Source organism: Lemur catta, chromosome Y (assembly GCF_020740605.2).
Source record: "Lemur catta isolate mLemCat1 chromosome Y, mLemCat1.pri, whole genome shotgun sequence".
Lineage (NCBI taxonomy): Eukaryota > Metazoa > Chordata > Mammalia > Primates > Lemuridae > Lemur > Lemur catta.
This window is the reverse complement of record NC_059156.1, coordinates 3703626-3719234: the sequence shown is the minus strand read 5'-3', so window position 1 is coordinate 3719234 and position 15609 is coordinate 3703626. Positions and strand designations below refer to the sequence as shown.

The window sequence follows — 15609 nt, the reverse complement described above, 5'->3', positions numbered from 1 at the left end:
ACTTTCTCATGAGGTCATGCGTATGAGGAATGTGGTTGATCAAGCCTTTGTTTTGTTTTATTTAGGCACCCCTGCCAGAACGAGAAAGTCGTATGCTTCCTATCCTCCCCTGTACCTCTGTGTTCTTTCCCAGAACCCCACCCTATGCTCATTTCTTACAACATTGCTGGCAAACCTGGTCCTGTGAGGTTCATTGTTCCAGCAAAGAGCCATGCATTCATCTAATGAGGACAATTAATTCAACTGTGAAACCAACATTAAAATATCCATCATCTTGTCTTGTCCTCCTGTGTCTTGTAATATGCAAGCGTAAGGATCACTGGAGGTACCTTATAAAACCAAATTGAGCACTGAATTATTTTGGGTCCTTGACCACTAGCCACTGTCATCAAACTACCCTCCTTTTCTCTGAATACAAGTAAGTCTCCAACTTAGCTAGCTTCTCTTCTCTTCCTCCCCAATACCTGCCCTGTAGCACAAATTCTGACCTCAAATGGAAATCCCAAAAATGACACATCCCCCCTCTTACATCATAGGCCTTGATCCTCTTGGGTAAACTCTAACGCAGAATACATAGATAGATACATACGTATATGTAATTACAGATACAGAGAGAGCTTGATGCATACAGATACATAGACATAGACATATTTTTAACTCACCCCATTCAGTACATTAGCAAACACTCAGACACACATTCACACACTAGACAGTGTTTATTTTTTCTCCCTCAGTACACTCCAAATTCATCCAGATGTCTTGCTGTCTGCAGTTGTCACCACCTGATCTGATTGTCCTTTATTTTCTCTGACTTTGATCATATGGAGTAGTCATCTCTTGCAGCTCGAGTAGCTTTGGGGGGTTGGGCTCTCATAGTTTAGGCAAATTTCTGGCTCCACCATATTCAACTCCAAACTGTAAAGTGTCCTAAAACACACATAAAAATGCATTTCCTCTGAAAAATACCAAAAGTTCTTCTAATTTCTCAATTCCCTGACCAAGGTGCTCTCTTCCCCTACTGTGACCTCTTCAATTGCCTTCTAACCTTGTTTAACAAGTGCTGCCGATAATCCCCGCCTCATCCCTGCTATTCTCTGTGTGTCTCCAATAAGCTTAGATTAGACATAAGGAAATTTAAAAAAAACCAGAAATTTGGTGGTAAAACATGGGAAAAGATGGTATCCATATCTACAGCCATTGTGGAATGTGTAAGAGAAAAAAATATGTAAGATTGACCCCTTAAGGGAGAAGAAGGACAACCAAGGGTAGGGTTGACTGTAATAGAAGGCAGTTCTAAGAAGTGAAGTTAGTGATTCTGCCTTGCTTCTGTCTGAGTGACTCTGGACATTCAGTATGCTTCTATGGGCTTAAGATTCCCCAGTTATCAGCTGGTTTGCATTGCAGTCCCTAATGTTCCTGTTTGACCTAAGACCCTGGACGACCTGGGTTCTGTTCACTTCCTGTCTTCCTCTGAGCATTAATTTTTACCTCTCGGACATGAATGCCCAGGTCCCAGACAACATGCATTTGAACCCTCACTTCCTGAGCGTCTCACCTGTCCTCTGTTTCTTCCGCAGGCGCCTTCATTCTTGTATAGTAGCACAAGGGAGTGAGACACAGGTCTTCAGTGATGAGCTATTAGGGAAATCAGAACAGGTCAGGTAAGGGTTTGGGCAAGTGTCACAAGCAGCTGGCAAACCCACTTAGGCCATGTAAGACATTCCCCAGGAAGGTCCCACCTCAGCAATCGTGTAAGAGTCGGTAAAGTTGTGGTCAGAAAACCAGTTGAAGAAGTTAAGACTGCTGTTCTGGTGTGCGTGGCTGTGGGCCTCATGCTCATAATCCTGATACCACTGAACTGGAGAGGAATGAGGGGCTCTGAATTCTGTAGGAAAATGGGCATGTAGGAAGGAGCTAGGGCACATGGGCACTGATGTACCCACCATCCTCACGACCCATCCAGAGAGTCACATCTTACCAGTAATGTTAACGAGATATTCCTTGGTAACCACTTTTTTCCGGAAGTAGGTTTTGTTCCCGAAGAACAGCAAGATCCTGTAGCAGCTTTTGGGGTGCTTGATTTCCTCCACCTGCCAGCCGGAAAGGGAAAGTGAGGACAGCTTAATTCTCTAATCAGGTGACCTTCTCTTTCTTGCCTGTAAGAATTAATTATCTTCCTCGCCATTCCCCTCTAAACCCACCAACCTACGTTTCCCAGGCCTGACCCCCAAATGGATCATGTAGCTAACCATGTCCTCCTCTCGGACACTGACCAGGATCGACATCTGGGGCTGTTTCACAAACTGCATGAGGTCGAGGATCCTTCATATGCTGAGAAGGGAAGGCTACAAACAACAGAGCAATTCTGGAAAGAATACAGCCGGGTAGGGCATATCTCACACACCTGCTACCAAACCTCCCTTTCCCCTTTTCCTTCTCCTGCATTAAGGCCGTTAGGTGGAAATCTCATTCCCATGCCAAGAAGAGACTACCACTACTGAGGAACAGAAGGGCTACTTCTTGTGAGTTCATGCTCTCTTCTGTTTCTGTCCCAGGCATGGCAGAATCATTCTGTATTATGTATGAACACTGTCCCTGTTCTGACTGATGCAGGTGAACATTCAGGCCTCCTTCCCTGTAGCATTATTCTGAGGGAAACTGCTGCTATTTGCAACTACTTCGTGGTAGGCACCATTATGATTCAAACCTCTGCCTATCACCCCAATAGTGCATTTGTGCCAGGTACATGGGAAAAGTTGTGGCTCACATCCTGTGTTCTTTCATTGAGACAGGGTCACGCTCTACGCCCAGACTGGAGTGCCTTGGCCTCATCATACCTCGCTGTGCCCTCCAAATCCAGCCTAAACAGGTGCTGCTGCCTCAGCCTCCTGAGTACCTGGGACTACAGATAGGTGACACAATGCCACCTTTGTGTGTGTGTGTATATATATATAAATATATATACATATATATTTGGAACAGGGTCTTCTCTTGGTCTTTAATTGATGGCCTCCAGTAATCCTCCCTTCTCAGCCTTGCAAAGTGTCACCAACTTTATAGATGACATTTTCATTAGCATGACTTAACACTTTGCCTAGCACATGTCTCTACAGCACAATCTAGACCAACAATCAAAAGGATAGGGCTTTGGCCCAGAAGCCAGATTGTCCCGGATGATGGACATCCTGTGGTCAAGGTGAGCCTGCCACCTTTGCAACACCCTGCACATCAGCCGAGCGTGGGCCTTGCTGGCTTGGCTAGTCACTGGCTCCAGATCTAACTGAAGAGCTTCCAGGGCCTCCAGTGTGGTCTGGGACATCCTGGGGCAGCTCCCTGCCTCTGCCTGCTTGTTCTTCTTATCCTCCTCTTTCTCCTGCACTTCCTCCGCCGGCTCTTTCTCCACACATGCCCCACGCTGCTCTTCTTCCAGTTGTCTTCCTGCTGGCTTGGCCTGGGAGTCACCCCTACAGGGTGATTGTGCAACCGCTGCCAATCAGAGAGAGGGTGGAAGGTGGAAGGGGTCCCACTGGGTGCTCCCTCCCTCGTCCTCAGGCCCGCAGCTACCCACCCTCCTGGGCACTTGAGCCTGGTTCTGCCAGGAGCAGCTGGGGATGCCCGGGCTTCTCTTGTAAGGAGTGTTAAAAGTGCATATCTGCTTCGTTGCTCTCTGGTCGCTTCCCTGTATATTAGGTGACATGGGGCCACTAGAACACAGAAAACCCTCAACGGTATGTGTTGTGCACGAGAGACGGCACGTGATATCCCACAAGGAGACAACAAGGGGAGGGAACCGGCTGGTGCTACGGGGGTGGGTGGCAGCTGCGGGAAGCCAGGCTACAGCAGGAGACCTGGGCCCAGAGCAGACAGCACCGCCGCCACAACTGGCCCATGTCCCGGACCATACAGACCATATTCACAGGTCTCCTGCCCAATGACAGCCCTTTCTTTCCCAGGACAACAGAAGACCACACTGGCCTGCACTCTTGGCCTATGGGAGAAAGCAGGACAGAATGCCTGGTTCCAGTGTGCAGCTCGGTCCTGGGAAGAGAAAGCTGCCAGACGCAGGTGGCTGTCTACTAATCGGTAGGAATGTGGTTGGTGGGACTTGGCATGACTCTCCACGTGGGCTGGCCTTGTGGAAGGCCAGGGCCTTGTGAGTGCCTCAGAAACATAACACAGCTGCTGCCAGCTGTGCCCTGTAGCAAGTATGCTCGGGACTCTGTCTGCAGTTGTTGACCCTGGGCCAGGTCAATAGGGAGCTTGATGATTCCCAGGGTGGAGACCCAGTAAACCCCATGGTGTCCTGCCAGTCCAGGAACCAGTGCTTACAACACAGGGGAGCTCAGGTGCAACTTCCAGCCAGGTCCCAGATGTTGGTGCATCGGGATCATGTCCAGCACCCCCCACAGTGGCACTTGGGCTAGTGAATGAACTGAGGGCCAGTGTCAGAGGCAGAGCAAGGGACAGAACTGGAATAGAAAAGACAGAGAGAAGGGAGAGCGAGGAGACTGAGGGAAAGAGTGGACACAGGTGGAAAGGACACAGAATGAGGCAGTGGCATTGGCTCTGTGAGCGGGCTAGATCAGACTCTTCCTGAAGCTTGCTTTCAAAATGATGGCAGGAACGCAAGGAGGATGGGTGGTGTCCACACTGCAGGCTTCCCAGCTGCCCACCCCACGCAGCACAGCTGAAAGGACTTCTTTATGCCCAGAACACCACAGGTAATTTAAGTGGGTCCTTCCACATTCCTTCCTGCAAACACCGGTGTCCCGCTCTGCCCCCAACCTGTCAGGCTTTCAGCACAAGGCTTTGCCCAGACATATCACAAATCATTCTCACCCACAATATTTTCAGATGCAGTTCAAGGGAGGAAGAAAAAACTGAGACGTGCTAAGAGGTAAGTATGTAGGATATGATAATGCAGTCACCGTCTGATAACCACACTAAAATTTCTCCTATCTCTACTCTTTGGGTGAAGGTCTGATCTCCCATGGGGAAGGTGCCTGCCACGTGCACTTGAGGGGAGGACATTTCTGTGAGGGGTGTTCCCTTTGTGCATAGGTGAGTTTTGCAGGTCCATGCAGGAAGCCTGTCTTGCAGATCTCCTCCTCCTCCTCCTTACCCCGGCATGGAGGCCTGTTACCTCAGAGAGGGAAAGAGTCTACCAAGGACAGTTGTACTCACGACATGTTTGGTGACTGAGGTTCCTGGCTTGGCATCTCCCGACCTGGTGGTACAGCGCATGTGCAGCCCTGTGTCTGCTGGCTTCCTCGTGTTCGACAGCAGTCCATGGCTGTCCTCAGTGGCAAACCTGAGCTTCCGCGTGCCAGGGTGGTGAGGTGGAAGGTACCCTGCCAGCCAGGATAGATGCTCAAAGAAAAGCTCTATGCCCCTGCTTGTGTAATGTCCCTACCCCTCTGCTCTGTCCACTTTTCCCTCATATGTGAACACCTGCAGATTAGACACTCATCACACCTTCCTTTCCTTACACATCCATCTGCTCCCAGGACACCTCACTGGCCACAGCACTGTTTCCTGGCCTGTGATCATGTTATGATGCTCTGTCTTTGTGAAGCCATTGACAGGCGTTCAACCCCTCGTGACCATCCCCTGGACATGTCCTGCTGTGGTGCTGTGATGGTGTAGCCCATATCCTAAACATGAGCCTTTCTCTACCTAGCAAGCTAGAGAGGGCCTAAATGACCAGCTCTCTCTCTAATGGGCACGTTTGGTTCAGGGAAAACACAAGAATATCTTGTCTGGGTAAATATCTCTTGGGGTTCCTGAGGCTAGGGTGGCACTGCAGCCAGTGGAAACCAGAGGTTATATAAAATTCGGGGACATATCTGGTGAGTCTCCTCCTATCTACTTTAGAATTCACAGAGGAATGCCGCAGACGATAGGAACTTGGCTTTTCTATTTAACTCCTCTCCTCCCTGCTCCTGGAAACATAGAATTCTCACATTGCTCCCAGAACAAACATGTTATTCCATCCAGAGAGGATCGCTGAATGACTGCTGCCTCTGGTATTCCTGGCAGAGATGTGCTCTATTTTAGTCTTCAAAGGGTGTCTTGGTGTGCCATGCACCAAAGCAAATTGTCCCTACTGCTTACCCAGCCAGAAACTATGAACACCAACAAACAGATGGCTTAGTTGACATGAAAGGGTTTTACTCCGTGGTAAGGGCGGGATGACACAAGAAGCCAAGGTGAATAGTCAGACTGAAAAATCCAATAACAGCCCATGTAGCATGAGAGCACTGAGTGGGATATGGACAGAAAGGGCACAAATATTACACATGCAGGGCATGGAAGACTTCAGACAGATGGGCTTACAGCACTAGTCAGAGAAAGAGATACAGAGTTGAAGGGGCAGACTTGTGAGAGTGGAGGCTGAGGGAAACGACGTACACACCCACACACACAAAGAGAGAGAGAGAGCAAGAGAGGCCAATACAAATTCACAGTGTGCATTCATAAGCAGAGTTACACTTGGGCCCTGACTAACCCTCACCAGGAAAATACTTCCATTCAAGCAAACTGAGCACAAAGTGTCATGATACCATGCGCACCTTATTAGTGTGGAATCAGGACCCAGACGCTCTGCCATGGGGTCAGGACAGGGACACAGCTGGGCGACTACTTGCATTCAGAGCAAAACGAATGTTTTCACCCCTTAAAATGGCTGTGGAGACAGGACCACTCCTGCCTCCCACCATGCAGCCCAGGAAGAACATGTGTGGGCCCCTTTCCCTGGGGTGATTCATGGGAGCAAGCTGTGGGACTGGAACCTTCAGAGGGCAGTTTCAGCTTTGCTGTTGAGGTCTGGCCTCTCTTCACCACCTCCACCACCTGGCAGGCAGTGTGGAAGTCTATTTGTTGTGGGCCTGCACTGGCATTTGCTGGGCAGCTGAAGGCCCCTGCACAGGCTTTCCTGTGTTCTGTGGCACCTGGCTCGATCCTGCTGTGGAGCCCTGAGAGGAGCAGAAGGAAACCCACAGGAGCAGGGAGGGGCCAGTCTCCGTTGCTCCGGGGCAAACCCAAATCCCAGTCCCACTCACCGCACACTCCTCAGAACACAGTTGCCTTTCCCCAAATGAACCCATCCTAGACACCGACAGGCATGAGAAGCCAGGGTCCTTCAAGGGTAACTCCACAGAGCATAGCAGATCTGTGCCGATGCCCACCCTGTCTGCAAGGGTGTGGATGTGCACGATGCAGAGGTCAGAGCTGGTCTGGGCTCCCTGTCTAGAGCCTCAGCCACCTGCCCTGCGTGGCTGGCAAAAATCAAGCGGTCAGATCTGAGGCCAAAAGCCCCCCAAAATGCAGGAAGTTTCTGGACTTCTTTGCAGGAGAGTAGAATAATCGCACATGTGTCTGTCAGTCCCTCACTCTGAAAATACCTGCTGGGCCCCCAAAGAGAGCATAAGAAGCCAGAAAGTGTGGTGAGAAGGGGGCAGGCAGGTGTACACGGGAGAAGTTCAGCCTGCTGCCTGGCCAGGGAGATGCCTGTCTTACACGAGGGCCACAGACACACCTGGGGCACCCCTTGGGATCACCCCTAGCCATCTGTGGCACAGTTACTCCCTCACCTTGTCGCCAGGTTCCAGGACTTCCCTAGAAGTGGCTCCCTCTTACAGATGAGCCCCGGGGGACCTGGATATGGCCAGGGTGAGGTTTGAAGCCTCGGTCCCTGTCCCTTCTGTGTAATAGCAGGAACTCCCAGGATGGCATCCTCTGGGCAAGACAATCCCAGGGGGCACACAGCTTGCTCATGCCTCACACCTCTGTCTGCTCAGTCCCTACCTCCTCCTGTCTCTATGTGGGTGTCAGGGTATAACTCCAGAAATAAAAAGGATGCTCAGGGGTCTGTGGAATTGCCAGGGCATGTGCCTCTTCCTCGTTATGGCCCTGGGCCCTACAGGAAGCGTGAGAGAGACAGTGATCCTTGGGACCCCACAGCGCTGCCACATGCCCCGTCACCCTCGAGCCCTGCCTCCATGCACCTCCCACTGGCACGTCCAGCACCTTTGCTGGGAACGCTCCTCCCGGGGGCTTGGACTGGGCACCCTGAGGGCAGTGCGCATGCATGTTCCTGCCAGGACAAGTGGGTCACGAGAAGTCCTCAGGGGAATGTTGCCCTGTTTTCTTCCCCTCAGCCCCTGTGACCATTCCAGGGAGGGTCCTGGGGGAATCTTCCACATGCCTATGGAAGACTAGAAAGGAGGTGTTGCCAGCCACACAGGCACCTGTCACCAGGCCTTGACTGCCACATGCCCTCGTGTTACATCTCCCAGCTGATCAGTGCTTACCCCTGCGCACACCAGAGTAGGGAGAAGGCCAGCCTCCCTGCCAAGTCTGTGCCTGTCGTGTCCAGGGCTTCCTCCTCTTTCAGGGGCAGCCCACTGAAACACACAGGGACTCACATGGAATTCAAGGGCACCCCTCCCAGGTCCCATTTACTCACAGCCTCCTCCCAGTTTCCCAGGGAAGCACTCAGGGACACAACGGAAATTGATAAGAGTTTATTGCCATGTAAGGGCCACTGCACATGTAGGGCATCTCTGTATCCTACAGCAGCCGTCCGTTCCTGTGGAGTCTTCCTCCTGGGACAACCAAGTAGACTATTAAAGTCTCTGAGTAGCAGAAGCTCCCCAGGTTTCCAACGCTAACATCTAAAAAGCTGTGTGTAAAGCACAGGGATCACACACAGACACAAACAAATACACAGACACGCACGCACACCCATTCATGTAAACACATTCTCACATATTTGAACACACACACAATATACACATACACACTGGCACAGGTTCAAAGGAGAGTAGGTGTCTGTGAAGACAAGGGGAGCCCACAGCTGTTGGTTCCCATATTCGTTCCCCAGGACTCACTATGCCTTGCCATTCTGTGATCCCTTCAAGTCTGCATCCCATGGGCCCCCAGTGTGTTTCCCAGTTTCCCAGACAATGGCCCATGCCGTCTGCACGGGCTGCAGTGCAGGTGTGGGCATCGAGGAGAAATTCCGGAGGAGGCTTGGATTTTCAACTCAGACACTGACAGAGGGGCATCACCATGGGCAGCAACATGTAGACATCTGCCTGCTGGCTCAGAGGGACGGAGGCCCCACTGTGTGGTTGCTACCAGGCCTCAGGGTGGGGTGGATGCCATGGCATGACAGTTCAGAGAAACACAGTTTCCAGTTACTCCTGGCTTCCTCTGGGGGTCTTGCAGCTTGAGGTACCCCAATCCTGACCTGTTGTCTTCTCAGTTCCCCACTGCCAGCTTCTCTCCCACCTCCCTGTGACTTGGGTTTGCTCACTGCTCTCACTCTGACTCTCAGCATTTCTACAACTTCCCAGGTAACCGAGAAGCAAGGGTTTGGCCCATACTTTGCTCTACTCACCTGGCGCCCTCTGTGTTTCTTCACACCAGGTCTTCATCCCTGGGGTAGTAGTGCAAGGGAGCGAGCCACAGGTCCTCGCTGATGATCTGGCAGGGCAACAGGGACAGGTCCACCCAAGGATCAAACCCACATCACCAGAACCCGAGAAACCCACGGAGGTGACCTCAGAAGACGTGCACAGGAGCCCCACCTCAGCAATCCGGTTAGAGCCCGGGCAGTTGTGTTCGCACAACCAGCTGAAGAAGCTTACATCGGTGGAGTCCTGCTCCCTGAATGGGGCTTCACCCTCATAATCCCAGAACCACTCAATGGCAGAGGAACGAGATGCCCGGTAACCTAAAGAAACAAACAAAGAAACAAAAAAAACCCAAAACTTAGGGAAGTGTCCTCGTGCGGCCTACACCCCCTCAATGCCCCTCCCCCACCACCCAGGCGGGCATGTCCCACCAGTGATATCAAGGTGATACTCCTTGACGATCACTTGATTCCGGAAGTAGGGGTTGGGAAGGAAGAAAAACTTCATCCTACAGCGGTAATTCTCCAGGCTTACTTCCTCCACCTGCCAGGGAAAAAGAGGGTGAAGGAGGAGGAGTCTGTGCTGAGGGGGTCTCCTTGATGTTTGTATGAGTCCTTTACCATTGCCAGCTCTGCCACTCAAGCTGTCCCCATCCTGTCCCACTGACCCTCCCCAGCCAGACTCCGTCCCCCAGGCCTGACCTCCAGATTGATCATGTAGCTCAGCACGTCTTTGTCTTGCTCCGTGATCACAGCTGACAGCTGGGGATGGTACACAATCTGCCTGAGGTCAAGGAGCCTTTCCACACTAGAGAAAGAGGCCAGGAGCCATGCAGCATGTCTGGAGAGCATGGAGAACGAGGGAGGGTGGGGGCACAGAAGCCCCCAGAGCCCCACACTTACAGCCCTCCCATGGCCTTCCTCAGCCCCTGCCTGGCCCCAGACATGCTCAGGACTAGGGTTTTCCTGGGCGTGGGTAAGTCTGAGAATTCTGCACAGAGTCAGGGAGGGCTGTTTCCTGAGGCCCTCTGAGCCCCAGGTGGCCCTCGTGTGCTGGCCGCAGGACACACACTGCTGACGTCTGCATGGGCTCTGTCCTCTCCTCACGCCCTCTGTCAACTTGGGCTCCTCCCTACGTGTGGGCGTGTGCCTTGAAGGTACCACTGTGAGCGTGAGGGGAAGCTGCCTGTGTCGGTGCCCAGGAGGGCACGTGTGCCCTGTGCCCCAGACATATGCCAGGGAGAAATGCACAAGACAAATGGAAAGCAATCTTTGCGTCTGGTGCTTTACAGAGTACAGTAGGTTTCTTAAGGTGAGCCCCAGATTTTCACCACATCCTGTGGAGGCTGATTGCTAGCTGCAGCGAGTCACAGTGGATCTCCATGGCTGCAAAAGCTATGTGGACTCCCAGCTCTCTGGGGTGTTCCTCAGTTACCTGTCCTTCAAAGTTCTGCTCTGTGGCAAAGGCTTCTTTTGACATTTCCCCCCATTTTGGGGAATCCTGTTTTGCTGCTCGTCCCGACCATGTGTTCCCACACTTCCTACAGGCTCACAGGATCCCCCCACAGCGGGTGCTGACATTGGCATGAGGGAGGCCTGGGGGTCCGGCCCCACTGCCGCTCTCCCTCTTCTGCCTTTTGCAGACCCCTTCCCCTCCTGCGTGGCTCCCTGCATGCTCTTTACCCATCCCCCTAGGTGGCCACCTGCTGATTCCGAAGCGGTAAGGATACAGCTCTGGCCCAGAAGCCAGGGATGGCCTGGATGATGGCCCTCCTGCGCTCAAGGTAAGCCTTCTGCCGCTGACGGAGCTTGAGCTTCAGCCGAGCGAAGACCTTGCTGTCTGCAGCATTCGCGGTGCTCAGCTCCAACTCCAGCAACTCCAGCGCCTCCAGCGGGGAACTTGAAGCCGAGACGCAGCGCCCGGCCTGCGCCTGACTACTGTCCTCATCTTCATTATCCTCCTTGTCATCGTCATTGTCGTCTTCTTCCTCTTCTGCCACCACCTCCACGGCCTCCAATATGTCCTCCACCACCAGAACCTCCTCCTCCCCTGTGGGCTCCGCCAGGGTCACACATTCCGGCAGACCCCCCACGCTGAGCACAACGCCCCCCTCGGTCGTCCCACAGACCGACAGCTGCACCGCCCAGCCCACCGCACGGGCCCCACAGGCCCCCGGGGCCGGCTCCCCGGCAGGGCCCTGGGCCTCAGCCTCCTGAAGGGCCCTGCCCAGACCTGGGCCGTGCCAGGCTTCCCGGGGAGGCTCGCTGGCCCCGGGCCCCGTCTCACCCGCCATGTGGCCCTGGTGCTGATTAGCGTCAGCTGCGACGGAAGGGCAGGCAGGCAGGTCCCAGAGCGGACTGGCAGAACCCAGCGGCTGCAGGCCCACGCTAGGCCTGAGAGACGCCTGGAGCGCACACGGCCCGGCCCTGGCTGGAGCCCCCTCGCGGGCCTATAGTCAGCACGCACGCGCACGCCGGCCTTGGTGCCGTCAGGCTGCCGGATTGGTCGGAAGCTCCCGGATCCACCCGCGGCTTGCCTGTCTCTCACTGCCGCCAATCGGTGGGAGGATGGAGGCCTTCAAGCTGGCTGGTCCCGCCCCTCCACCCGCCTGTGAGCCATCCCGCAGGGCACGCCTCGCTTTGGGGCCGAAGCTGTGGCCTTGGGGCTGCCGACTCAGCATGCGCCCTGGGCCTCTGAGTCCCAACATACCCGAGCACCTTGCGGCCGGCATGGGGCGTTGTCAGCTGCAGTGCAGGCCTCTGCTGTCTGCTTTTCGGGAGAGTGGAAAGTGCACGTCTGCTCCCTTTCCACCTGGTCGCATCCCTGGGAATGCTAAGCAACTCACTGGGGGGGTTGGGAGCTGCCCTCCGCACAGAAAGTCAATCACTGAGACACTGAGGAATCTTAAGGAGGATTACATTTATTTCCGTGGGTGCGTTAATGCAGAGGGGAGGTAGGGACTGTCCCAAATGCGCCTCCCTGCCCAACAGGGAGCGAACTCAAGAATGCGTTAGGGGTGTGAGCACCGTTGCGTGGTACAGGTGTAGCGCCGGGCAGGCAAGTGCACTGAGAAATTATGCTCGTACATATGTCCCATGGTGAAAACAGGATGGCGAAGGCCCTCCTAGGCAGACGCTTTAAGTGAACTGCGGGGAATATTCGCTGTTGTTTCAGCCTCGTGCACATGCTCAGTGCGTTTTTAGGTACAGCTATTGGGTGGAATATCGCTTACACTGACAGTTCCCACCAAGCATGTGGTGGGAGAAGGTGCACACTTTCCTGCCAAAGAAACGCAAAAGACAATGCATTAGTACACCGCAAAGTTATAAAGTTCTGGTGTTTCAGTTTGGCCATACAATTGTCTATTTTCAGCCTCATGTAGAGTGTAGCTGCTAAATCACCCTGGCTGAGATAGGTCTTGCTGGCACGGCCATTTAGAGGGGCCAGACATTTCAGTGAACTAAAAGAATTTTTGAGCAAAGCTTTTCAGGTTTATCAAACCGGTTACACGTAGGATGTGACATTGGCCTCGAGGGAAGCCGGCGAGCATTTATTGGAAGGAAGCATGCACACCACATGGCACTGGGGAGCCCACAGCAGGAGAACAGAGAGGAGGCCTTCTCTGCTGTGGGGCTTACAGGGGAGAGCCTCCTGGTGCCTGGCGAGCGTGGGATAGCTTGGCTCCAGAGGCCAGCACCGTCTCAGGACTGGACGAGGTCCCAAAACATGAAGCACAAATGATGTATCCACAATCCTGCCACATGACACCAGCTTGCTTCCCAGGGCAACACAATGACCCCTCTGCCTGTGACGGTGGCTGACCAGAGGTGACCCAGCGGTATCCCCGATTTCTGGGGTGCAGACTTTTATGCAGCTCGGTCCATGCAAATATCAGCGTGACAGAGGCCAAGTACATATATCTCAGCTATGTGGGAATCTGGATACTGGGATGTGGTGTCACTCCCCACATGGACTGGCTTCCACATGCCCAGTCTTGATGAGAACAAGAGAGACGTGCTACAGCTGCTGCTGGGCTTTCCTGTGGCAAATATCCTCGGGCCTGTGTCTACATTTCTAGACAATTGGCAAGGTCGGAAGGGAGGCAGATGTTTCCCTGGGTGCAGACCCAGTAGATCCCATGGTGTCCTGGCAGTCCAGGTACCAGTGCCTATGACAGAGGGGATCTCAGGCTGCAACTTCCAGTCAGGTCCCAGATGCAGCTGGGTGGGAATCGCTGCCACCGCAGACCAGAGTGGCAGTTGGGCTAGTGAATGAGTTCAGGGCCAGGGTCAGAGGCAGAGGAACGGCCAGGTCTTGAACAGAAGGACAGAATGAGAAGGGAGAGCGAGGAGACTGAGGGAAAGAGTGGACACAGATGGAAAGGACACAGAATGAGACAGTGGCACTGGCTCAGTGAGCGGCTGGATCAGACCCTTCCTGAAGCTTTCTTTCAAAACAACCACAGGAATGCAAGGAGGAGGGGTGGTGTCCACAATGCAGTCCTCCCAGCTGCCCACCCAACGCAGCACAGCTGAAGGGACTTCTTTATGCCCAGAATATCACAGGTAATTTAACTGGGTCTTTCCACATTCCTTCCTGCAGAGACCTGTGTCCCGCTCTGCCGCCAACCTGTCAGGACTTCAGCAGAGGGTCCTGTCCAGCCATGTCCGGAATCACCCTGACCCGCAACATTTTAAGATGAAGTTCAAGGCAAGGAAAACCATATGGTGTGTTTAAGAGGTAAGTGTGTTGGATATGATAATGCAGTCACCATAACAGAACTTTAATAAAACTTCTCCTATCTCTGCTCTTCCAGCGATGGTCCCATTTCCCATGGGGAAGGTGCTGCCACGTGTACCTGATTGGGAGGACATTTCTGTGCAAGATGTTACTCTTGTGTCCTCGTTTGTTTAGCGGGTCCATGCAGGAAGCCTGTACTGCACGTCTCCTCGTCCTCCATACCCATGTATAGTGGCCTGTTGCCTCCAAAATGGAAAGAGGCTATTGAGCATGTTGTACTCATGAGATGTTTGGTGACTGAGGTTCTGCCTTGGCATCTGCCGACCTGAGGGTTTAGCATATTTCAACCCCTGTGTCAGGTGGTTTCCTCCCCGGGCCAAGCTCATTGTGGAGAATGTTTGGCTGCAGTCCCTGGACCAAGTAGGAAACATAATCTCCAACATATCAGGCTGACGACATGAAAGGGACCCTGCCAAAAAGGGTGGATGCTCAAAGGAAAGCTCTATGCCCCAGCTTGTGTAACATCCCCACCCTACAGCTTGGCACCTGTTGCCGGGGACAGGTTACGACTGCAAAGTAGACAATTGTCACACCAGTTTTTCCTTGCAGATCCTTCTGCTCCAAGGATATCACCCTGGGATCACCACTCTTTTCTGGGCTGTGAGCCTGGAATCCTGCTCTGTCTCTGTGAAGCCCTTGACAGGCGTTCATCCCCACCAGACCATGCCCTGGAGAGGTGCTGTTCTCCCACTGGGAGAGTGTAGACCTTGTCCCATACATAGGACTTTTCCTACCTTGCGAGGTGGAGTCCGCCACAGGAAACCGGCTCTCTCTGCGTAGTGCACCCCTTGATCCTCAAAACACAAGAATAGGTTTTCTGGGTTAATATCCTTGAGGGATCTTGATGCAATGGTGACACTCAGGGGTGTGTTAAAGAGAGGATTTTTAAGATTCAGGGACATTTCAGATGGATTTCCCTAGGTAGTTACAATTCAAAGAGGATTCCAGGAGACAACATGAAATTGGCCTTTCTATTGAATTTCCCTCCTCACTGCTCCCGGAAGCACAGAATTCTAAAATGGCTTGCAGAACAATCAGGCCTTTCCTTGCAGAGTGGATGGCTGAATGACTGCTTCGCCCAGGATACTAACCAGAGACGTGCTACCTTTCGGTCACTGAGGGGTGTCTTGGTGGCCCATGCCCCAAAGTAAACTATCCCTACTGCTTACCCATGCAGAACCGCCAAACTCCAGCAAACAGATGGCTTAGTAGACACGAAATGATTCCGCTCTGTGGCATTAGTGAGATGACAGACACAAGGTGGGATGAACAGTGGAAGTGACAAAGTGATAGCAAGCCTGGGAGGATAAGGCCACTGACTGGCAGATGGACCTAAGGAGCAGAAATGTTAGACAAGCAGGGCACGGAAGGCTTCAGACAGACGGGCTTG

At 53.0% G+C, this 15609-nt stretch overlaps 2 protein-coding genes and 1 long non-coding RNA gene across 5 annotated transcripts in view; all 3 read right to left on the bottom strand.

Annotated features, from left to right (window-relative positions):
• LOC123629050 (F-box-like/WD repeat-containing protein TBL1X) overlaps positions 1-15609 on the bottom strand; it is a 1209717-nt gene that overhangs the window by 289167 nt on the left and 904941 nt on the right. The gene's annotated exons all lie outside the window — the stretch shown is intronic.
• On the bottom strand, positions 1589-2057 carry LOC123629074. Its single transcript, XR_006731894.1, has 3 exons — positions 1979-2057; positions 1740-1885; positions 1589-1635 (listed from the first exon to the last, which is right to left on the bottom strand). It is a non-coding gene; the product is annotated as an uncharacterized LOC123629074 (long non-coding RNA).
• LOC123629064 (testis-specific Y-encoded protein 1-like) lies at positions 8511-10445 on the bottom strand. Of its 2 annotated transcripts, none has more exons than XM_045539013.1 (5): positions 10121-10445; positions 9851-9962; positions 9654-9739; positions 9404-9489; positions 8511-8606 (listed from the first exon to the last, which is right to left on the bottom strand). In XM_045539013.1, the coding sequence occupies exons 1-4, from the start codon at positions 10268-10270 to the stop codon at positions 9424-9426; spliced, it is 414 nt and encodes a 137-aa protein (XP_045394969.1). In that variant the 5' UTR covers positions 10271-10445; the 3' UTR covers positions 8511-8606; positions 9404-9423. The 2 variants fall into 2 exon arrangements, with proteins under 2 accessions (XP_045394969.1, XP_045394968.1); XM_045539012.1 differs by having other exon boundaries at positions 9594-9739; positions 10121-10442.

Bases quoted from the DNA above. Each gene is read 5' to 3' on its own strand.
- LOC123629064 (XM_045539012.1), bottom strand. From the start codon at position 10,270: ATGCTCTCCAGACATGCTGCATGGCTCCTGGCCTCTTTCTCTAGTGTG. The intron at 9,963-10,120 runs GTCAGGCCTGGG...TTTCCCTGGCAG, and splicing joins GCTACATGATCAATCTGGAG to GTGGAGGAAGTAAGCCTGGA. The intron at 9,740-9,850 runs GTGGGACATGCC...TTGTTTCTTTAG, and splicing joins GTATCACCTTGATATCACTG to GTTACCGGGCATCTCGTTCC.